The following is a 24,779-nucleotide window of genomic DNA, read 5'->3' on the forward strand; positions in this document are numbered from 1 at the left end:
GTCCTGATTCACCTAACATCTTTACCCAAAAATGACACAGCCAAAAGCAGTATTGTGATGTGAATGTATTCTATAGTGCTTGGTCTTTGACATATTGGGTAATAGAGGAGACATAGTGTTTGAAATGTACAAAGTCCAAAGTTAGTCTTTGGAAAATTCTTCTAATCATTGCATTTAAATTTTAAGTGGAGGATTTGTTTTTTAATGATGCCTAGTCAAAATGAAAGTTTTCTCCTTTCAAAAATATAGTCAATACATTATAATAAACAAACTGTGATTTTTTTCTTTTCTCATGGAAATTGTACAACATAGAATTGATCATAATTCCTGTTTTTTAAGGATCCAAATCTTCCAGCAGTATTACACAGGGTATGGCTGTGTGTATAGTCACATGTTTTATGCATTCCATCTGCTATGGACTGAATCGTGTCCCCCTCTCACCTTCACAAATTCATCTGCTGAAGTCCTAACTCCCAGTGTGACTGTATTTGGATAAGGCCTTTAGGAGATAATTAAGGTTAAATGAGGTCATAAAGGTGGGGCCCTAATCCAGCTGGATTGGTGGTTTTTTAAGAAGTAAAAGAGAGGTCTTTTACTTTCTCTCCCTCATTTACCATGTACACTCAGAGGAAAGGCCATGAAAGACTCACCAGAAACCAAACCCTGCTGGACCCTGATCTGGGACTTCTTAGCCTCCAGAACTGTGGGAAATAAATTTCTGTTGTTTAAACCACCCATTCTGTGGTATTTTGTTATGGCAGCCTGGGCACATTAATACATCTATTAATAATAAAAGAACAAATTTTGATCAAGCATGCTAAAGGAATGATTGAATTATCTTTCTATTCTTTCTATTGAAAATAACATTACAAAAACACATGCAGCTAAGAAAATGTAGGAGAAAAGTACTGCAGTTGCATCACACATTTAATTAATATGACATATGTTAGAATGGTTTTGGCTTTTGTGAGGTTTGTAGTATCTTTCAGCTTTAAAAAATGTTTAAGTTGTTGCAGTTTCTCTTATCATTCTAAATATTCACTTGTTCCTAATTTTATGTCTATTTCCTAAATAGCACCCCCATTCCCCTCCCCCCAAAAAACTGTGTGTACTTCAGACCTACAAAACCTGGATCTACCACTGCTCTCTATAATAGGTTTTAAACCAATGTTTCAATGCCTGTGGCCCCCTTTAGATTGTGAATCTTTCTAGAGTGGAAACTGGGTTTCATTTTTGCTTTTCTAGCACCTGGAAGAATGCTGACACATAGTAGTCATTTAATAAATGATTGTTGGTCAAATAATGAACCAACAAATGAATAGAAAGAATAGAGAATATATGTTAATTAGTTGAGGAAGTGAGTATTTGGAAGATCAGCTTGGAGGATTTGAGAGAATGAACATGGAGACAAGAGGGAAGTAATCAAAGTGACCAAAGAATGCTAGTTCCTTTTTATAAATGATGATTAACCTTCCAGTCTAAGGTCACTACAGGAACTGAGAAGTGCTGCCCACTGACACAATGAATCTTAAAAAAAAAAACACAACTAATCCTCTAGTTTCAAAATGGGGGTAACAGGGATCTATTCTCTTGTCCAAGTATCTTTGTAGATCTTTATTTCCCTCTACTACTCACTCACTAGGAGTGTCACCGTGGGCCAACCGGCTAACCTCTTTGAGACACAGTTTTCTATAAATGTAGATAAATACCTCACAAGGTTGTTGTGACGTTTAAATGAAATAAGGCCTGTGAAAACATCCAGCACAGTACCTGGCATATAGTAGGTGTCCCATAACTGTTAGTTTCCTTTCTTTTTTGCTTTTTCTCAGTGAGCTCTGTCAATTCCCTTTAAAGAAACAGAGTCTCTTCACCTTCCTGGGCCCTCATCCTCTATTGTACTCCTTTAAGGAGAAATTGTTTTCTTTGTCACCTTGGCAGAAACTCTATCTCCTTACAGGGATACTCTTCCTCCCTTGGAATTTTTTCCTGGTTATAAAAAAAGAGTCCTAAAGTTTACAGGGCCAACATGTGATCTAGCAGGAAATGCAGACATCTTTCACGTTAATAGTAAAAGGACAAGGAGTCTGGTTCCAATTTGTACAGACATTTTGTTACCTTGGCATGTGCTTAGAGCAGAAGCAAGAAAGCAGCAATTAACTAAAGGCGTCTACAATGCAGTTTTAATTAATTCCTCTGACTTTATTAAATGGTGCAATTTGAAGAGGTTTGGGGCATAAAGCAGCTGGAAAAATTCCCAGTGCCTGGGCCTACCCCCTACTATGTTCTTAGTGGGGCTAGGCAGAGATGCTAGCTCCATATCACGGCTAGCAAGCCTCCTTTTAGAAAGTCTGCTTCCTGGAGGTACACACCAGTGAGAAGTAACTGTGGGATAGTATCCCAGAAAGGGGAGTCACTGGCTGCAAAGGTTAGGAGAGAGCACAATGCAGCCAAATGCTTTTGGGTCCATTAGCCAGCACAGCTGCTGTGTGTGCTGCCAATTCTATTCATAAGTGGGCAAAATTCAGGTTGGAAAATTACTTCATGTGGTGTGCATGTAAGTGGACTGGAGCAAAAAAAAAAAAAAAAAAAGACTAGAATGGGCAATAAGGTTTCATGTAGTCACTTAGGAACTGAAGGTGAAAGCAAGTGAGAAGAGGTTGCTGCCCCCTGTCACAGTCCTCTCTTGGCTGCTGCAGCGGTCAGCACCCCCTTTTTCCATGTGCAGAGGGCAGGGTTTGGAGGGTCTATTTCTGTTGCTTCCATTTCACCAACAGTTGGCAAGTCCATTAATTGTAGGAATTAGCGCCTTAAATTTGTTGTTGGAACATATTAAGCACATATTCTTGGTTTATAAAGAATAAGATAGATAGAACACGATTTCCACAAATTGACTTCTTTCCTCTTTTTAGATGCAAATTATCTATGTCTATTTTTATCATTTTTTTCCTTCTCCTCATTTTAGAGAAAGGGCTATTTTGTATCCTGTCCATGAGTAAATCCCTAATGTGGGTTCCAGATTTTAGCTCCTCTGGAACCTTGAACTCTTGATTATTTCCTTTCCTCTCCATCACCTTAAATTCTCTCACTTCATTACATACTACTTATCAGTTAACAGACCTGCACAGGTCATTTTCCTTGAATAAACACTTCTCTTGAACCTGTTGCCCCTTGGAATACTGTCTAGGAAAATAAAAGCAAAAGCTTCTTTGTTTTTCCCCCTTAAAGTGTCATCTCCCCATTTGCTGCTACTTCCTTTCAAGCAACATTAGAACGAAAAATTGGGTTTGTGAATTGCTTTGCAGGGAAGACTTCCCTCACTCCATCAGGCACTATTAGTCACATCTTCACTTTGTTCCCACAGCTCTGTGTTTGTACTGCTCTTATTGTACACAGTAACTGAAGCTATAATTTATCAGTTACATTGTATTGTTATTTACCTCTTTGTATTTTTGTCACTTCTGCTAAATCATGAGTCCCTAAAAGGACATGAAGTGACCTTTATCTTGGTGTCCCCAGAAAACAATGTTTCATAATTGGTGCCCAATAAATGCTGAGTGGGAGAAAAGGGGGCTAACAACTACTGAATCATGTCCATGTGCCAGTTTTTCTGAGCTCGATGTCATTATACTTATTTTACACATAAGGAAACAAGTTTACAGAGGTCAAGGAGCTTGTCTAAAGTCATGTAAGTAATTCAAATTGGAGCTGCAATTCAAATTCCAGTCTGTCTGATTTTAAAATCTATGCCCTTTCTACCACGCTGCCTCCAATATCTTACACTGAGTCCAACTTCTGGCCCCATCAATTTTCTTGTGCTTTCACCCCATTCTGCTTTCTGATCTCTCACAGAGACACCCCAGTGCACTGATCCCTACTTCCTCCTGGTTTGTCTGCCTCCTTTTGGCCTCACATCCACATGTGAGGCCAACACATGATTATATACTTGAACCTCTTTTTGCCTCATCTGTCTGGCATAATCACCACTCCAGATCAACTTCTGCACTTTGTCTTCTCTGTCCTGTCACCACTGAAGGAGACTAACACTGGATAGACTGGTATCACCAATCGGTTTTGAACTTGAGATGCACTTTCCAAGCTTCTTCATTATCCTTTTACTCATCTCTGCTCAGCTCCTTCTATTCTCAATTACTGTTACAATATTTACGATTTTCCCCAATCCCACTATTGACCTCTCATCCCCTCACTCCTGGACATTTGGGGCAGTTTCGTGTTTTTCTATCAAAAAAGCTGAGATGAGCATCCTTATACATATTTCTACTTCACTTGAGAGTTTTTCTTTTTTTTCAAAGATTTTATTTATTTATTTGAGAGAGAGAGAATGAGAGACAGAGAGCATGAGAGGGAGGAGGGTCAGAGGGAGAAGCAGACTCCCTGCCGAGCAGAGAGCCCGATGCGGGACTCGATCCCGGGACTCCAGGATCATGACCTGAGCCGAAGGCAGTCGCTTAACCAACTGAGCCACCTAGGCGCCCCACTTGAGAGTTTTTCTTAAACAGCAGGCTCCTTGAAAGAGTTAGCCCTGCATGTTGCTGTTATTTTCTTTACCTTCTATTTACCACTCAAACTACTATTGTCTCACCTCTGCCCCTTCCACTGTATTGAAATTCCTCTCATCAAGGCCATCTGACATGGCTCAGAATTCTCTCCATCTTTTAAACTTTCAACTTTGGTTTGCATGATTCTACTCTGGTTTTCTTCCTGTAAGTATTAGCTAATACTTACTATGTGTTTATTAGACACTATTCTAAGGGCTTTGCATGCATTACATGTACATTTAATCCTTAAACAACTAAGGCTTAGAGAAGTGAAGTAACTTGCCTAAAGTCACACAGCTGGTAAGTGGCAGAGCCTGGAGGATATAAAATCACAGACTGGGTCCAGAGTCCATGATTTTAATTTGTGTTTTACTGCTGATCCTTAACATACTTTTAGTCTTCTTTGTGAGCTCATTTTTGCTGGTCCCTTAAACCCTGAAATTCTCCAAGATTCCTCCATTGGCCCTATGGTCTCCTTACACATTCTCCATGGGTAATCTCATTTACTTTCTGGTTTTAACCACATGCTTGTAATACTCAGATCTATATCCAGTCATGACTTATCCCCTGGACTTCAAACTCATATCCAACTGCATCTTGGTTAGGATCCACTTGGGTGTTCCACTGGCACCTAATACTCAATGTAAAAAATGGGTCACTTTTAATGCTCCTCCTCCTATATTCATCATATAGTAACATCATCTAGTCATCCAAACCAGAAAACATGGTGACATTCTAGATTTCTCCTTTACCCTCAGAATATAATTAATCACCAAGTTGTGCTAATTCTGCTTCCTAAAAATTTCTTAAATCTTTCCCTTGTCTCCATCCCTACTTCAAACTCTCTTCATCACTTGTCTGATGTATTGCAACAGTCTCCAGCCTGGCCTCTCTTAAATTTATCATGAGTCATCTCATCAAAACATAGATCTGACCATTCACTGCCCTTCCATGACTCAGTACTGCTAACAGGTACATTCTCAGTTCTTTAGCATGACACTTAACCACTTTCTGTGGTTAAAAGCACGGGCTCTGGAGTTAAACTGCTCAGTGTGAATCTCAGCTCTGACAGTGTGCAACTTTGGGAAAGGTACCCAATATCCTTCTGTCCTAGTTTCCATATCTGATTACATGAGATATCCATGTAAGGCACTTAGAAAACTGCCTGGCATGTAACAGGTGCTCAATAATTGTTAGTTATTGTCAATAGTATGTATCTAGTCTCATCTCCTCCCATTTCCTGCCTTAAAGTTTATGTTCTAGTAATATTGCATTGTTTATAATTCCCTAAAGTCATCATGCTATTTCATGGCTGTGTGCCTTTCCTTTGCTGTTTCTGTAATCCCCTGTGCTTTCACACATTTATATGCCTGGCTAATATTCAATTCAGTCTTTAGCTTTGACATCATCTTCAAGATACCTTCCATGACTCCCACACCCCTGCCCAATCAGACTAATTGTCTCTCTTCTGTGACTTTATAGACTCTGTGCAGGTCTTTATACATTTTGGACACTAACCCTTTATTAGATGTGTCATTTGCAAATATCTTCTCCCAATCCATAGATTGTCTTTTAGTTTTGTTGGTTGTTTCCTTTGCTGTGCAGAAGCTTTTTATTTTGATGTAGTCCCAATAGCTTATTTTTGCTTTTATTTCCCTTGCCTCAGACATACCTAGAAAGATGTTGTTACAGCCAATGTCAGAGAAATTACTGCCTGTATTCTCTTCTAGGATTTTTATGGTTTCAGGTCTCACATTTAGGTCCTCAATTCATTTTGAGTTTACTTTTGTGTATGGTGTAAGAAAGTGGTCCCATTTCATTTTTTTTGCATGTAGGCGGCCAGTTTTCCCAATACCATTTGTTGAAGAGACTGTCTTTTTCCCACTGCATATTCTTGTCTCCTTTGTTGCAGATTAATTGACCATATAATTGTGGGTTTACTTCTGAGCTTTCTATTCTGTCCCATTGATCTATGTTTCTATTTTTGTGTCAGTACCATACTTATTGATTACTACTGCTTTGTAATATAACTTGAAGTCTGGAATTGTGATACCTCCCATTTGTTTTTCTTTTTCAATATTGCTTTGGCTACTCAGAGTCTTTTGTGGTTCCATACAAATTTTAGGATTGTTTGTTTTAAAAAGCTCTGTGAAAAATGCTGTTGGTATTTTGATAGGGATTGCATTAAATGTGTAGATTGCTTTGGGTAGTAGGGACATTTTAACAGTATTTTTTCTTCCAATCCATGAGCATGGGATGTCTTTCCATTTCTTTGTGTCATCTTCAAATTCTGTTATCAATGTTTTAGTTTTCAGAGTACAGGTCTTTCACCTCTTTGGTTAAGTTTATTCCTGGATGTTTTATTATTTTTGGTGCAATTGTAAATGCGATTATATTCTTAATTTCTCTTTCTGCTGCTTCATTATTAGAGCATAGAAACGAAATGGATTTCTGTACATCGATTTTGTATCCTGTGACCTTACTGAATTCATTTATTTAGTTCTAGTAGTTTTTTGGTGGAGTCTTTAGTGTTTTCTAAAATAGGTCATTCTTTCCATCTCCACTACTACCACTATCATCTCTCAACTGTCATCAGTCTCCTAATTGGTCTCTATACTTCCATTCTTGCCACCTCCCCACTCCACACAATATTTAGTTTTAAAACATACATTGAATCACAGCACCCCTCCTGGTTAAAAGCTTTCCACTCTATTAAGAATGAGATCCAACTTCTTGCCATGGCCTACGGGGGCCCTGTACAGTCTGGTCCTTGCCTATTCCACCTTATACCCCCTGCCCCTTACTGACTAGCATTAGTTACAGTGACTTCCTTTCAGCACCCAGAACACACCAAAATCTTTCTTACCTCATGGTCTTTGCATATGGTTGCCTACTCTGCCTCAAACACTTGCCCTCTAGTTGTTTTATTTTTAACCTGGCTGGCTTTTTCTCATCCTTCAAGTTTAGCCTTAAATGTCACATCTTCAGAGAGGCCTTTTCTAGTGACCCTATATACATCCATTTTTCTCTACCTCTGTACTCTTTGTGCTTCCATCATGGTAGTTATCACAATTTATAATTATTTTCACTTATTCTTAACTTGCTCTGTAGTCTGTCTTCCTCACCGGATTGCACATTCATGATGCAGGAAGCACAGCTACACTGCACACCACTAGAGCCTCAGCACCTGGCATAATATATGACACATTGTTAGCATTCAATAAATATTCCCTGAATGACTTAATGACTTGACAAGTCAGTCATTCAATTAATAAAGCAGGATGGCTATATAAACTTTCTTGCTGGTCTCTTAGGCAAGAAAAGCTATAACTTCAGCTAACAACTTAATTGTTGAGATGAATCACTTTGCTCAATCCAGTTGAGAAGTATTGTCGGAGAGCTTAAGCAAGAAAAAGATATACTTGTAAAAAGTCCGATTCTTAAGTCCCTTTATGCTTGTCAGTGACTCAGGAGTGACAAATGTAATTACTATAAACCAGTGGTTCTCAATAGGGGTAGATTTGCCTCCCCCCAGGGGACATTTGGCAATGTCTGGGTACATTCTCGGTTGTCAAAACTGTGCGGGGAGTGTGTAGAGGGCAGGAATGCTGCTCAGCATCCTATGAATGCATAGGACAGTCTCCCCATAACAAAGAATTATACCACAAGGAAAGTCAATACTGCCAATACTAAAAAAACACGAGAAACAGGACAACCATTTAACTCTGTGAAACATAAAAGAATGGCCAAATATAGGTGTTAGTGTTCTAGAGGATTTGTAAAACTTAATAACTGAAGCCATTAATAAGCTCTCGTTTCCTAAGATTTATTTCTGTTCTTTAGAGCAGATTTCTATTTGTTTGTTTGGTGGTTGTTTTAAACGAAGAATCCATTCATTGATGGTCTTTAGGAAATTGCTGAATGTTCTAAACTTGTATCCAATAGCATGTAATTACAAGCATTTATCTGGGAGGAGGGACCATCAGGGGTCCATGACCACCCAAAAGATTAAAAAGTCTCTGGTATGGAGAGACCTTTGTGTTGTGTGGATTAGACTTTAAAAAGTCATGTCTTGTGGAATATGTGTTCTGTGAAATGCTTAAAAATACTGGTGTCCTTTAGGGCTGCCTTTGGAGGCAGGCAAGTGTGGTGGAAGCTCAGCTTGGTTTCCTCCTAGTGGTGAGGACAATACAGGTTTCACTGCGCTGTGAGGAGACCATGTGAAGTAATTTATATAAGCCCTACTAAAGTGTTAGGCACACAGTAGGTGCTCAAAAAATGTTATTTTACTTCCTTCTCGGAGTTACTGTGAGGATTGAATAAAATAATGCTTTGAGAACTAAACGAAATAATGCATATAGCATGTTGTCAGGTCAGTAGATGTTTAATAGATGGTTATTTTCCTCCCATGTAGCCTTTATGCCAAAATCCTGGGTCTTAACATTGAAAGTAGAGAAAATGGATAAGCCCCAAAATATGAAAAATTTGAGTTTTAATCCTGGCTCTGCTATTTTACTAGCCGATCCTGGTCAAGTTATTTTCTGAGTCTTACTTTTCTCATTGGTAAATGAGGGATAATGCCTACCTCCCAGAATTGCTAAGAGACATGAATGAGACTATATATATAAAGGATCTAACATATGGATATACTTACATGGGATACAATTGGTACTTAATAAATGTTAAGTTCTTTTCTCATTCAAACAGTTCTTAAATCCTACCTCCCTAAAACCTTTCTGCAATAGGAGGATCATTTGCTGAACGTCAGGTACAATGACCTTATCTAAATATAAAACTCAAATATAAAATTTCTAGTATTCATCTACTTATACTCATATTTGTTCATATAAAATGATAATAGTTCATTTAGATATGTTTTCAGCATTTTTGTTCCAGAGTTCTCTGTGTCAGCAAGGGCTGTTAGGCTAAATCTGCATAGCATCCAATACAGCAGCACCATGTTCATTTTTTAAAAGTTTATTAGGCACTTACTGGGGACCAAATTCTCAGTATTGAGGGACTAAGAAGAAACAGATCCTTGGCTGTGAGTTTTACCAATGTTTCTGACATTAACCATAATAATGTCTAAAATTTAATTTATATTAGTATTTTTTATTTATGATATATTAGTGATATATTTATATATATTACTTAAATATGCCAGCCACTGTTCTAAGCATTTTGTGTAGACCAATACATTTAATCCTCACAATAATCCCGTATTTTATAGGTGAGGAAACTGAGGGACTAACTGGTAAAATAATTTTCTCAACTTGTCTAGTATATATTGTTACTATGATCACTCCCTGGAGCTGGTCTATGAAAGCAGGTCTGTCTGATAAACATATTCATTTAATTTTTATATTTTAATTTCAACAATTAACTTACATTTTAAAAGAAGTTATACATACATGGTAAAAACTTAAAAAGGTACCAAAAGTTATACTATGAAAAGTAAGTCCTGACTTCTGAATTCTGGTAATGATAGAATAGTTTCTATCAGACTAACCATCATGATAAATTGAAGGTAGTAGAGAGTATCTCAAAACAGGTAGAAGCTAGAGAGAATTCAACCTTCAAAAGAAAGGAGCTACACTGGTTAAGAGTCATAGTTATATATCTTTTATGTGATGTGTGGTAGAGCTCAGGCAGATAGCTGCAGGCTTATTAGCCTGAGGATTCAGAGCAGAGTTCAGAGTTGCCAGAGTCTCATAAAATAAGATCCCAAATCTCCAGATTCAAATAAAAACCCACTCATCATACAAAGAATTAGGAAAATCTCAACTTGAATGAGAAGACAATCAACAGATGTTAACACCAAGATGACATACATGTTAGAATTATCTGACAAGGATTTTAAGGCAACCATTACAAAAATGTTTCAAGAAGCAATTACAAGCATGCTAGAAACACAATAAAAAAATAGAAAGTATCAACCAAGAAACAGAAAACATAAAGAATGGGAATTTTGGAACTGAAAAATACAATAATCAAAATAAAAAACTTACTGGATGGGCTTAATAGAAAAATGGATATGACAAAGAAAAGCATCACTGAATTTGAAAATAGAGCAACAGAAATCACCCAATCTAAACAACATAGAGAAAACAGAGTAAAAGATAATAAACAGAGACTTAGGGTCCTGTGGGACAAGAACAAAATATCAAACATTTGTGTCATCAGAATACCAAAAGAAGATGAAGATGACATTTAAAAAAATATTCAAAGAAATAATGGCTAAAATCCCAAATTTGGTTAATTTTAATTAAAGATTAGTTAAAGATTCATCCTACATATTCAAGAGGCTGAATGAAACCTAAAAAGAATAAACCCCCCAAATCCACTCTTCCAAGTCACATCATACTTAAGTATCTGAAACATAAGGAGAAAAAACAAAAATAAAAACCTTGAAAGCAGGTAGGGAGAAATGATGCATCACTTTACATTCTCACCTATATGGAAACAATGATTCAGGTGCAAATGGGTTTCTCTCTAAAACCACGGAGGCCAGAAGGAAAAGGCATATTTTTTAAGTGCTGAAAGAAAGAACTTCCATCCCCCCAAATTCTATAGCCAGTGAACATATCCTTCAGTAGTGAAAGAGAAATCAAGCCATTCTCAGATGAAGGAAAACAAAGATAATTTGTTTTCATCAGATCGACCCTAAAAAAATAGCCAAAGGAAATGATAAAAGAAATCTTAGAACATTAAGAAGGAAGAAAGCACAACAGAAATAGTAAAAATATGGTTAAATACAGCACATTTTCCTTCTCCTCTTGAGTTTTAAAAATTATGTTTGATGGTTGAAACAAAAACTATAACAATTTCTTTTTTTAAAAATATTTTATTTATTTATTTGAGAGATAGAGAATGAGAGAGAGAGCACGCATGAGAAGGGGTAGGGCCAGAGGGAGAAGCAGACTCCTTGCTGAGCAGGGAGCCTGATGCAGGACTCATCCAGGATCATGACCTGAGCCGAAGGCAGTTGCTTAACCAACTGAGCCATCCAGGCACCCAACTATAACAATTTCTAATGTGGTTTTCAATGTATGTAAAGTAAAATTTTAAAATATTGTATTAGAGAGGAAGGTAAAGAGACATAATGGCAGGTAAGGTTTCTACAGTTCAAAGTGGCAAAATGTTGATACCAATAAACTGTTTTATATATATATTTTATGTGTTTATATATATATTATATGTAAGTTAATACCTAAAGCAACTACTAAAAACTATACAAAGTGATATACTCAAAAACACTATATATAAGTAAAAATGGAATTTAAAAAAATGTCCAAGTAATCCAGAGGAAGGCAGGAGGGAAAAACAGGCAACAAACAAAAAACAAATGATAAAATGGCAGACTTAAGTCTTAACATATCAATAACTACATTAAAAGCAAATGATCTAAACACACCAATTGTGGTGCCTGGGTGGCTCAGTCAATTAAGGGTCTGCCTTCAGCTCAGGTCATGATCCCAGGGTCCTGGGATCGAGCCCTGTATTGGTAGCGGGAAGCCTGCTTCTCCCTCTCCCTCTGCCTGCTGCTCTGCCTACTTGTGCTCTGTCTCTATCGCTCTGTCAAATAAATAAATAAAATCTTAAAAAAAATAAAATATTAAACACACCAATTAAAAAACAGAGATTGGTAGAATGGATAAAAAATGACTGAATTATATTTTGTCTATAAGAAAGTCATTTCAAATATAATGATATAGAGAAATTGAAATAAAACTGATGGAAAAAGATATAATATGTAAACAGTAATAAGAAAGCATGGGTGGCAGTTTCATTAAAAAGTACTGTATGCTGCTAACTGAACATAATAATAAAAAAAAGTAAACCTATACTTATATGATCCAGCAATTACATTCCTGGTGTTGATCCCAGACACATGAAAACTTACATCCACAAAAGCTGTACATAAATGTTTAATTTTAATAGTCATAAATTGGAAACAACCCAAATGTTCTTAAATGGATAAATGATTAAACTATGGGACCTGTATACCATGGAATACTATTCAGCAATAAAAAGGAATAAAATACTGAGGCATGGAACAACTTGGACAGCCATCAAGGGAATTATGCTGAATGAAAAAGCCAATCTCAAAAGGTTATATACTGCATGGTTCCATTTATATCACATACCCTAAATGAAAAAGCTGTAGATATGAAGAAGAGATTAGTGGCTTCCATGGATTAGAGACTGAGTCGAGGGAAGAGAAGGCAGCTACAGTTATAAAAGAATAGCACAAGGGAGGTCTTTGTGGTGATGGAACAGTTCTGCATCCTGACTGTGGTAGTGATTACATCAATTTATACATATGATAAAATTGCATAGAACTAAATACACACACATACAAACGAGTGCATGTAAAGTTGATGAAATCTGAATAAGATCTGTGGATTATACCAATGTTGATTTCCTGGTTTTGATATTTTGCTATAGTTATATAAGCTATTATTATTGGGGGAAACTAAATGAAGGGTACATGAGACTTCTTTGTACTATTTTTGCAATTATCTGTGGATCTAAAACTATTTCAAAATGAAGAAATTTAAAAAAATAATTGGATGGAATGGGATAAAAGATTAATTGGATGGGGTTAATATAGACTAAATACTAAAGAAGAAAGGAGCAGTAAACTTGAAGATAGATCAGTGGAAATTAAGCAAACTGAAGCATAGAGAAAAAAATTGTTAAAAAATGAGAAGCACTTCAGTGACTTATAGGACAGTATCAATCAATCTAACACCTGTGTAACAGGAGTTTCAGAAAGACAGGAGAGAGGGAAATAAGGCAAAAAAAAAGTCAAGAAATACCAGCCAAGAATTTTCCAAATTATATCCAAAACTGCAACCCACAGATCCAGGAACTCAGGAAATCCCAGGTAGGATAAATACAAAAGTATACTGGGCCACATCATGGTCAACGTTCTGAAAACCAAAGATAAATTTATAAGGGCAGCCAGAGAACAAAGACATATATACAGGGAAACAATGATAAGAACAAGACTGACTTTCCATAAAAAATGGAGCCAGAAATAAAAAAAACCTGTCCATCTAGAATTTCATATCCAGCAAAAATATTCTTCAAAAATGAAGGCAGAAAAAAAATGGAGGCAGGTAAGTAAAAGGGTTCTGTGTCTGGCTGTGAGGGGAAAGAGGATGTGAAATTATTTTCTCTTTGGAAACAACTGGAAAATTTACCAAATAAAGGAAACATATTTTTGTTTTAGATATTGGACAATATGCAACACAAGACACTAATCTGAGAGAAAAGAAATACAAAAGAGGTGATCCTTATTATCACCCCAGCTTTCTGCCAGGAGGTAATCCTTGGACTGTGATGCAGGGGAGGGGGGATCTAAACAGAGTCTAACAATGTCTGAATAGAGGAGACAGAGATTGGAATTCATAAGGACCAGGGTGGTTAGAAATTGTGGGGATGGAGCTAAGCCATAAAAAGTGTACTAGAGGGCATGTACTGAATGGAGCACTGGGTGTTACATGCAAACAACGAATCATGGAACAATACATCAAAAACTAATGATGTAATGTATGGTGATTAACATAATAAAAAAAAAGTGTACTAGAGGGCGCCTGGGTGGCTCAGTTGGTTAAGTGACTGCCTTCGGCTCAGGTCATGATCCTGGAGCCCCTGGATCGAGTCCCACATCAGGCTCCCTGCTCAGCAGGGAGTCTGCTTCTCCCTCTGACCCTCCTCCCTCTCATGCTCTGTCTCTCATTCTCTCTCTCGCAAATAAATAAAATCTTAAAAAAAAAAATTTTTTTTAAAAAGTGTACTAGAAATATGCAGAGAGGTCCCCTTGAGTCTTTAGATGACTACCAATCTGAACATGGATAGGGTAAAACTTCACAAAGATAATCTAGAAAAAATTTTCCAGGAAACAATTACTAAGAAGTTGTAGGAGGAACACTTCCTAGAGTTCACATAAGGTCAAAGTAGAGACCTCAAAGAATACAGGGGGGCATCTGTGAAGACTTCAGAAGGGGCAGTTCCTTCAAAATGGGCTAAATTAGCCCTAGAGTACAGGCTACTCAAGATGTACTCTAAATGAGCTTAAAAAGAAGCCTCAAAAGGATCAAATTGATCCACAATAATTTGTCTATCAGAAAAAAGTACGATCCTCTATAAATAAATACAAAAAAATCCAGTACTCAACAATGTAAAATTCACAATGCTGGATATACAGTTAAAAAATTACTAAACATACAAGGAAGCAGGAAAATGTGATCTATAACCTGGAGAAAAATTAGTCAACAGAAACAGACTCTGAAATGACAGATATAATGGAATTAGTAGAGAAGGACCTTAAAACTACTATTATAATTATGCTACATATGTTCAAGGATGTAAAGAAAATATGAATACAGTGAAGAGAGAAATGGAAGATTTTTTTCCTGGTCATATATTTTTTAAAGATTTTATTATTTTTGGAAGTTTTTTATAATAGAATCTCTAGAAATGAAAAATACTGTATTTGAAAGGAAAATTTCACTGGATAGGATTAATAGCAATTATATACTGCAGAAGAAATGATCAATGGACCTGAAGACAAAGCAACAGAAACTCTTCAATATGAATCACAGAAATAAAAGACAAAAAAAGGAGGGTCTCAACGACCCATGGGACAATAAAACTGGTCTAACATAGGTTTAACAGGAATTCCAGTAGTAGTGGAGAGAAAGAAAGGACAGAAAAGAAATAATGGTTGAAATATTTCCAAATTTGATAAAAATTATAAACTGTCAGATCCTAGAAGCTTTGGGTTCCAAATAGGATAAACACACACACACACACACACACACACACACCACACCACACCACACCAGGGCAAACTGTAATCAAGTTGCTAAAAACTAGTCACAAAGAGAAAAGTTAAAAGCAGCCAGAGGAAAAGATAAGAATGATTAGGATTTCTCATGAGGAAATATGCAAGCATTAAGACAACGGAATGATATCTTTAAAGTTCTGAAAGAAATAATTATCAGCCTAGAATTCTATACCCAGTGAAAATATCTTTCAAAAATGAAGACAGAATAGACTCTTCAAACAAAAGCTGAGAAAATCAGTTGCTAACAGACCTGCATTATAATAAAAAATTAACTGAAGTTCTTAGGCAAAATGTAGCTCTTACCAGATGGAAACCTGGATCTACACAAAGGATTGAAAAACGTTGGAAAGGATAAATATATGGGTAAATGTAAAAAAATATTTCCTTACTCATCTTTTAATTTCTTTAACTGATAATCTAGGGCCATGTTGGGAGCAGCACGTCCAGTGGTGGCTGCATATGTGCTGACTGCAAAGGAATGCCACTGAAGGCCATGGAGGAGTGAGGCAGGCTGTCAGCCAGGTGGCAGAGTAAGTGCAGCAAGTCCAGCCAGAAGGTGGCACAGCCCGGGTGGGCGGATAGGGGATATGGTCCAGAGCTGCTCATAGCTGGGACATTCTAGCCTGAACATTAGATCCTTTGGCTCGTATGAGTAGCTGTCTAGCCTCCCTGCGCCCCCTGCTGGGGCCCATACAACAGGTTCCCCTACTATGAGACCTGTTGCCTGGTCAGGTTCTGGATCTTCTCTTCCAACCCTTCCTTTGAGCTTTTCAGTTCTCTCCTCTGAAGTGCCGGCACCATGACCAGTACCTGTATTCCACAACCACAAGAGGGACATGAAAAAAGTATCCTTAGCTATGCCCGCTATAATCTCTATAACTTTATTATTGTTTAGATAATAAACGAGCTTCTACCTAGATAGAAATATAACAAGAATATGGATTGTTGGCTTAATAAAGTGAGCTTAGAGGGCTTGCTTTCTCAAACCAGAGCTGTAACATCTATGTTTAAAGAAGCTGAAAAAGATGAAACTGAAGTATCAGGGAGGGCTCTGACTCATGGTAGGAAGACACTTACTTCAAAGACATGGTGAAATTGTAAGCATGAAATGAAAATATGATTAAAATTACCTTTATATATGTAATTAATTTACTTTACAGTGTCTTAGGCACAGGTCATTTTATATAGTTTCAGAATAATTTGCTATTTAAGTTGTGGCATCATTTTCAGACCATTCATTCATAGTTAAAGGGAGAGAAGTTGAGTATTTTAAGTGTAGACATGATAAGTTTATTAAAACCCAAAAGTTGTTTGGTTAGAGCTTTTCAAACAAGAAAAAGTCACTGAAGCATCTTATGCATAAGTTATTGCACTGCATGGACTGGGGCAATGCACACAATAGTCTAGAGATCAATAAAGCCCTGAACAGTTGACATTGCTCAATGCCTACTGAATGGAAAGTTACTAAAATAACTCATGGTAGTGCCTCTTTTCAATGGCACGGTAACTTGTTTATTTAAACATTTAGCTCTAAACATGAAGACTTAATTCTTATTTGCATGATTGTACTTTCACCTTATAGACAAGTCTACAGATGTGTCTGGACTTGCTGTTTTGCTCTTAGTCATGTGGTATCAGCACTAACTAAATCTTTGAAGAAGACTTTTTTCTTTGTGAATGGTTGACAACAAACATAAGTGGCATTGAAATATTGAAAGTGCTGAATAACTTGTTTGAATCTCATGGTTTCTCCTGGAGCAACTTTGTTTATATTTGCATGAAGGTACAAAAACAAGGGTAGATAAAACTGCAGGCATCATGATATAAATTAAGGCAGTTAGCACCAAAGTATACCAGTAGCTATTGTATTCTTTATACTGCCATGTAATCACATTAAAAATTCAATTTCACTTAAGAATGTCCTTGGTGAAGCACTAAAAATTATTAAATCTTGATCCTGGGTTTAATATCGTGTGTGACAAAATAGCAGTTATGAAAAAGTGCTTCTGTTATAAACTACATTATGGTGATTGTATTGAAAAAAAAAAAAAACAACACACCCATAATTAGGTTGTGGCTTAACTAGCCACTTCTCAGGAATACCATTTTTGCTTGAAAGAACAACTGATGGAAAAACCATGATTCAATACTTGGGTATTTGGCAGATACTTCTCAAAAATGAGGTGAGCTTTTAGGGTAAACAACTGACATAATTTGTTGCCAATAATGGTATTTACATTTTTGAGTGAAAATTAAAATATTGGAAAACTTCATTCTGCCATTGTAAGCTTGACAGTTTTCCCAAACTCAAGCTTTGTTCCAATGAGATTAGTGCTGATATCAATGTGATTTTTGATAGTGCAAAAGCTGTTTCAGCATTTGTAATATTCACATAATTTGGTGAACCGATATTTTCCAAGTAATCAATATGTACAAGATGGGTCAAATATCTATTCAAAGTACAAGATGACTAATGAATTTTAATGGAACAGTATATGAAAATTTCACCGGTAACAGTTTCAGATTCCATACAGCATTAACCTTTAAGAAACTACCATTTGTAGAGTTTTTACGTAGTATCAAAGAAGCATATCCACAGTTATCTGTAAAGGTTATTAAAATACTCCTCCCTTTTCCAACTACATATCTATGTGAAGCTGGATTTTCTTCATGTACTTTAACAAAAACATCATAACACATTGTAGAGGCTGGTATGAGAAGTAAGCTGTCATTTATTAAGCCAGACATTATAGAGATCTGCAAAAATGTATAGCAATGACATTCTTCTCATGACATTTTTTTTTTGTTTTGAAAAATAGAGTTATTTTTAAAAAATCACAACATGTTATTTGTGCTAATGTGTACTGGGTTTATTATTCTTATTTTAAGTAAATTAATAAATGCTTTAAAAAATTTTAGAAATATATTGACTGTTTAAAGCAAGACAATAACAATGTATCATGGGGTTTATAACATATGCAAAAGTAAAATATAGGACTACAATAGCACAAGGGAAGGAAAGGGGAAAAATGGAAGAACACTGTAATAAGGGTGCTATATTGTACATGAAGTAGTGTAATACTATTTGAAAGTAAAATACGGTAAGTTAGAAATGCATACTGGGAACCCCAGAGAAACCACAAAAAATCAAAACAGTTACAGATAATAAGCAAATAAAAGAGACAAATGGACTTAAAAATATTCATTTAATTCAAAAAAAGTCAGGAAAATAGAAAGACACAAGGAATAGATGGGACAAATAGAAAACAAATAGGAAAATGGACTTAAACCTAAACATATAAATAATTTATGTAAACATAAGTGATGTAGGCACACCAACCAAAAGGCAGAGATTGTCAGACCAGACTAGATAAAAAATCATGACCCAACTATATGTGGTCTATAAGAAATTCAATTTAAATATGAAAACACAAATAGGTTAAAAATAAAGGAATAGATGAAGATATCCACACAAATAATAATCATAATAATCATACCACTCAAATAATAATCAAATTGTCACAGATGTGACAATATTGAAATCAGACAAAGTAGACTTCAGAACAAAGAATATTACCAGAGATAAAGAGCAATATTTCATAATAATAGAGGGGTCAATTCATCAAGAAGATATAACAACTCTAAATGTGTATACATCTAATAACAAAGCTTCAAAAATACATGAAGCCCAAATCAACATCAGTGAAAGGAAAAATAGCCAAATCCAAAATCATGGTTGGAGATTTCAACTTTCTTGGTAACTGACAGAACAAGCAGACAAAATCCGTAGGGATATAGAAGATGTAAACAACACTCTCAACTAACCTGACCTAATTGACAATGATAAAAAAATGCTGTCCAATAACAGGAAAATACACATTCTTTGCAAATTGCACATAAAGCATTCATCAGGATAGGTCATATGCTGGGCTGTAAAACAAATTCCAAGAAATATAAAATGACTGAAATCATGCAAAGTATGTTCTCTGAGCACAACAGAATTAAAATGAATGTAAATAGAAAGACATCTGGAAAATCCTAAAATATTTGGAAATTAATTTTTAAAAACCCATGCTTCTAAATAACTCATCAGTTAAAGAAGAAAATTAGAAAATACTTTGAAGCAACTGAAAATGGAAACATCAAAATCTGTGGGATGCAGCTAAAGCAGTGCTTAGATGAATATTTATAGAATAAAATGCTTGTATTAGAAAAGAAGAAAGGTTTAAAATCAATAAACTATGTTTCTATCATAAGAGACTAGAAGAAGAACTAGAAGTATTAATAATCAATACAAAGTAAGTAGAAGGAAGGAAATAACAAAGATATGAACAGAAATAATAAAATAGAAAAGAGAAAAATAAAGTCAATGAAACTAAAAGCTGGTTCTTTGAAAAAAATACAATTCAATAAAACTGATAAGCCACAAGATAAAATGATCAGAAAAAACAGAAAGAAATTAGCAATACTAGGAATGAAAGAGGGGCTATCACTACAGCTTCTACAGACATTCAAACAATAATAAAATAATATTATAAGCGAATGGGCAAATTCCTCAAAGACAAATTATCAACATGGAAGCCAGAAGAAACAGAAAATCTGAAGTTATGTAACTATTAAAGAAATAGAATTCATAATTAAAAACCTTCCCACAAAGAAAACTCCAGGCTCAAATGTCTTCACTGGTGAATTCTATCAAACACTTAAGTAAGACATAGTATCGATTTTACATAAACTCTTTCAGAAAAAGAGAGGAGGTGGGGACACTTCCCAAGTCATTTTATAAGATCAGCATTGCCTTGATATCAAAACCAGACAAAGACATTACAAGAAAACAGCAGGTCAACATCCCTCATCAACACTGACACAAAAAATCCTTGAGAAAATTTCAGGAAACTGAATCCAGCAATATATAAAAAGAATATACCGTGACCAACTAGGGTTATTCCAGCAATGCAAGGGTTGTTTAACATTTAAAAAGGCAACAATTAATGCAATTTACTGTATTGACAGAATAAGAGGACACCATATGATCATTCCAGTAGATGGGGAAAAAAGCATTTGACAAAATTTAACACTCATTTGTGAGAAAACTTCTGAGTAAATTAGGAACAGAAGGGATCTTCTTCAACTTAATAGAGAACATTTATGAAAAAACCTACAGCTAACATCACACTTCACAGTAAAAGATTAAGTGCTTCCCCCTATGATCAGGAAGAAGACAAGGATGTTTGCTCTAACCACTTCTATTTAACATCAAATTGGAGGTCCCAACCAGTGTAATAAGGCAAGAAAAAGAAATAAAAGTCATGAAGATTGTAAAGGAATAAGTAAAACTTTCTTTATTCATAGATGACATGTTTGTATACATGAAACATGCTAATGAATCTACAAAAAGCTACTAGAGCTAATGAGTTTAGCAATGATACATTATTCAAGATCAGTATAAAATCAATTGGGTTTCTATATTCTAGCAACAAACAATTAGAAACTGAAATTTAAAAATATCATTTATAATAACATCAAAATCATGAAATACTTAGGGATAAATATAACAGAATTTGTGCAAGAGGTGTTCACTGAAAAGTATAAATGAAAATTTGAAATTAAAGACTTAAGAAAATGGAGAGATATAGCAAATTCATGGATTGAAAGATTAAATATCGTTAAGATGTTATTCCTCCCCAAATCGATCTATAGATTCAGTGCAATCCACAGATGCACCGCAAGACTGTTTTACATCAGTAACATTCTTGTATATAAATCTACTCGATTCTTTTCAATGGCTACATATATTCCCTCATATGAGTCAGGCATAGTTTATCCAACCAGTCCATCAAAAGTGGTCTGGTTAAGTAAATATTTTTCATTCACTAGATTTTGTTAGTAAACCTAACCGATTCAGATATATACATATACCTAATATGTCTGTACATACATACATACATATATATATATATATATATGTATATATGCATACATTATATAACATAACTGCCATACTCTATCCTGGATCATAGGATCCAAATAGTATTACTGGATTACAGAACATTCTTATATATGATAGTCCATAAACTTTATTACACAGAGTGGGTGATTTGCTAAATTAGCCATGTACTGGTCTTTGTATGGGACTTCATGCCACCTTTGGGCTTTCTCTATGGTAGAGATACCTGAGCCAGGCATATGGGCAGGTTTCCTTCCTCTCAGCTTTCCAAGCTGGGCCCAACTCTTCTTCCAGATGGGATTGCTTCTTTATTCCATGCCCGGCTCCCCAATTCCTGAGCTGGGACTAACTCCCTGATCACTGGCTTTATGACATCACTGGTTTTATATCTCATGAGCACTGTGATTGAAATCTCACCACTAATGACTTATTAATATTTGTGCTGGGCTTGTCTTCTCAACTCCCTTCCCTCAACTGGCAATCTAGTGTTTTCCCATGGACACATCTGTTTCCTACAGCTGGGATACCTGGTACTTCTTGCAAAGGATGGGTAGTTGCTACTGGAAGCTTTTCCAGCAAAAGGCTTCCAATTCTTCCATCTTAAAAAGAGTTTTCCAATGTGAATATTGAGATGCTTATTATTCAAACACTCATTTATTAAGTTGTTCATTCAATGAATGAACACCAACAAGGTCGGTAGCTAACACTGTGCTAAGCACTGAGGGGAAATACAGACAACCAAAACACAGATGACCAAATGAATGGTATAGACTATGTTATAGGAGTGTACTTGAACCTCTTTACAGGTTTGCCTTTCTCAAGTCTCTCCCTTTTGCAATCTATCTTCCATATGCTATTGAGTAAGCTTTCTAAAAACCAAAGCTCATCTGTTTTCACAGAAAAAAAAAAAGTATAAATAAACTCTTTAGTGCAGCGTGCAAGTCTCTTCATAATCCGGCTCCAATTTTCATTCAAGCCTTAATTCTTCCCACTTTCCCTCATAAATTCTGTTCTACTACATATCAAACTTCTCCCTCATCCCATGAGGCACCAGGTCTTTTCCAATCCTTGTTCCCTTTGCCTAGAATGTCTTTCGCTCTTCTTCACCTGGCAAACTCCCAATCAACCTCCAAGATTCAGTTCAAAGTCTTGGTGAAACATTTCTTCTATTCTCCTCAACTGTCCTGGATTTGGGCACATTGTTCTGTCGCCTTTATTAGATGGTGAAATTTTTGAGGGCACTGGGTTTACTTGCTAGTCTTTGTAGCTCTGAATTCAAGTTTGAATAGGGCCTGGCAAGTAATAGGGTCCCCATGAATACTTGTTAAATGAATGAAGGAATAAATGAATGTGAAGGAAGAGCTCAAAGGGCCTTGGTATACATATGGTAAGGGATTTTTAAAGGCACAGGGCTTGAAGCTGCACCTAGGAAGACAAGAGACAGATGGGGAAAGAACATTTGGAGGAGGAAGATTATTATCCTAGGACACAGAAGAACACAAGCCCAAGACTGAAAGTGAAGACAGTGAGGGGGTCAGCCAGACTGTAGCTGACTGCTGCACTATCTTGACCTTTTCATTGACTAGATTTCTCAATTATATTTTCAGCTCCTGGAAGGCAGGGTATTTTGTACACTCCTTTGTATCCCTTTCATACTTGATGCACATCTCCACAATCATTGTTCCTACTATCTTGTGGTTCTTACTCTGCTCTGTAATATAATTATTTGTGTATCTACTTGTCTCCCTAGAACTTATACCAGCCTCCCTCCCAGGCTGCTTGAGGTAAGAGACAAGATGAGGTCTTAGTGTCTTTGCATCTTCCAAGACACCTAGCATGGTGCCTGCCACACAATGGGTACTCAGTAAATATTTTCTGATGCACCATTTGTTGACCTGATTACAGAGAACCACAAGGATATCTGTGTGCAACTGTGTATTGTGGCACGAAACTTACATTTGCCTTCACACTGTGCAGTCTATTTTTGGCAATTTTCATTAAAATGTTATCTTATTGTACATGGAAGACTGTCATTTCAATTTTCTTCTTTGTTCCTTCTTGGATGACTCACATCTCTTATACCAGAAGGATATGACAGAAGGGATTCAAAAAGGGTTTGGACACATTTATGAGCGACAAAGTCATAAATGTCTGGGTATAAGGAGTTGCTGGGAGCATGCAGAGGGGAAGGAGAAAACTTGCATTTCAAAAGTGCCTATTATGTGCCAAGAACTGTGCTAGGCAATTTGCATACATTGTATATTATTTAATCTGGCAGAATATGTCAGCATAAAGGAGACATGTCTATGTATAAGGCCCAAACCCTGTCTATTCAGGCACATAGCTTCTCCAGGTACCAGAGGCAGTATTCATCTTTATTAAAATTTTATCAACCTTTTAAGATGAATCTATGGATTTGCATTGTTGCCTAGGAACAGAACACTCGTTTTCAATTCAAGCCCCTACAGTTTAAAACTCCTTTTTGATATAACTTGATCAGTTTTTAAAGTCTCAATGCTTTAAATTACGATGCAGTCGGAGATAGTCCCACAGCAATAACAGCGATTACATTTGCTCACAAATGTAATTTGTTTGCTCATCTTTATATTTCATAAAGCTTCCAAATACCGAACAAAGGTAAGTCAAGAAAAGAGACTTCTATTAACCCTGACACCAGCAAATTGTCTCAAATTATAGCATGCCTTCTATTTGTATTCTAGACACACTGAGTGGTTTTTCAGAGATACATATTATACCTCATTTGTGTTTAGAAGAAAATTGGAAGGGAATTAGTTGAAGTTGTTTCTAATTTTTAAAAAACTAATAGTAACTTTAAAAAGAATAGTGCTCCCAAGTGTACAGATCCTGCATCTGGCAGGAATCAAAACATCCCCGAAGTACCATCTCTACGGGGAATGGCTTGAGAAAGCGGGGCTATAGGTACTGGGTCGCACACTGGTTTTATTATAAGCCACACAATCAGTCTAAGCCCGACAGCTATACATCTTGATCTGTGATGACATGCTTCCTGCCAGGTGTGGGGAGGGGTGGGAAGAGAAGGGGTACACCTTCACATAAGGGATAATCAGCACACTCACTGGGCTCAGACAGCTTTCTGTTAGCCTGTTTTGAGAAAGCTAAAAGAGACATCCTTGCTTCAGAAAGTGGATAGGCCATCTCATTTGACTAGAGAAAATGGCAAAAGTTCAAATGAAGTTTCACATTTTAGGTGCTCTTCCCCCAACCTCTGTGCGCCACTAATTGCTGGAAAAACACCAGACACATCTTTGTGGTGATTCTGTGTTTCTTAAATTTTACCTTAGTCAAAGAAAACCGAAAGACCAGGACTAACCCCAAGGAACATAGGTGTGACATACCACCTATGGGACTTTTGAAAGATAGCCAAGAACCCAGCTTA

The 24,779-nt window shown here is 36.2% G+C and overlaps 1 protein-coding gene across 8 annotated transcripts in view; it reads right to left on the reverse strand.

The window, feature by feature from the left end:
• HDAC8 (histone deacetylase 8) overlaps positions 1–24,779 on the reverse strand; it is a 214,365-nt gene that overhangs the window by 96,424 nt on the left and 93,162 nt on the right. Inside the window, exon 11 of one of the 8 annotated variants that reach the window (XM_045879531.3) lies at positions 18,329–22,786. The exons of the other annotated variants lie outside the window; for them this stretch is intronic. Within the exon in view, the coding sequence (XP_045735487.1) occupies positions 22,760–22,786 (27 nt within the window). The 3' untranslated portion in view covers positions 18,329–22,759. Of the gene's footprint in view, positions 1–18,328; positions 22,787–24,779 lie in introns of those variants that run through there. 8 annotated transcript variants of the gene reach the window in all.

The sequence above is a fragment of the Mirounga angustirostris genome, unplaced genomic scaffold, assembly GCF_029215605.1.
Source record: "Mirounga angustirostris isolate CCGP_5_RB_7025 unplaced genomic scaffold, mMirAng1.0.hap1 SCAF_11, whole genome shotgun sequence".
Taxonomy (NCBI): Eukaryota; Metazoa; Chordata; class Mammalia; order Carnivora; family Phocidae; genus Mirounga; species Mirounga angustirostris.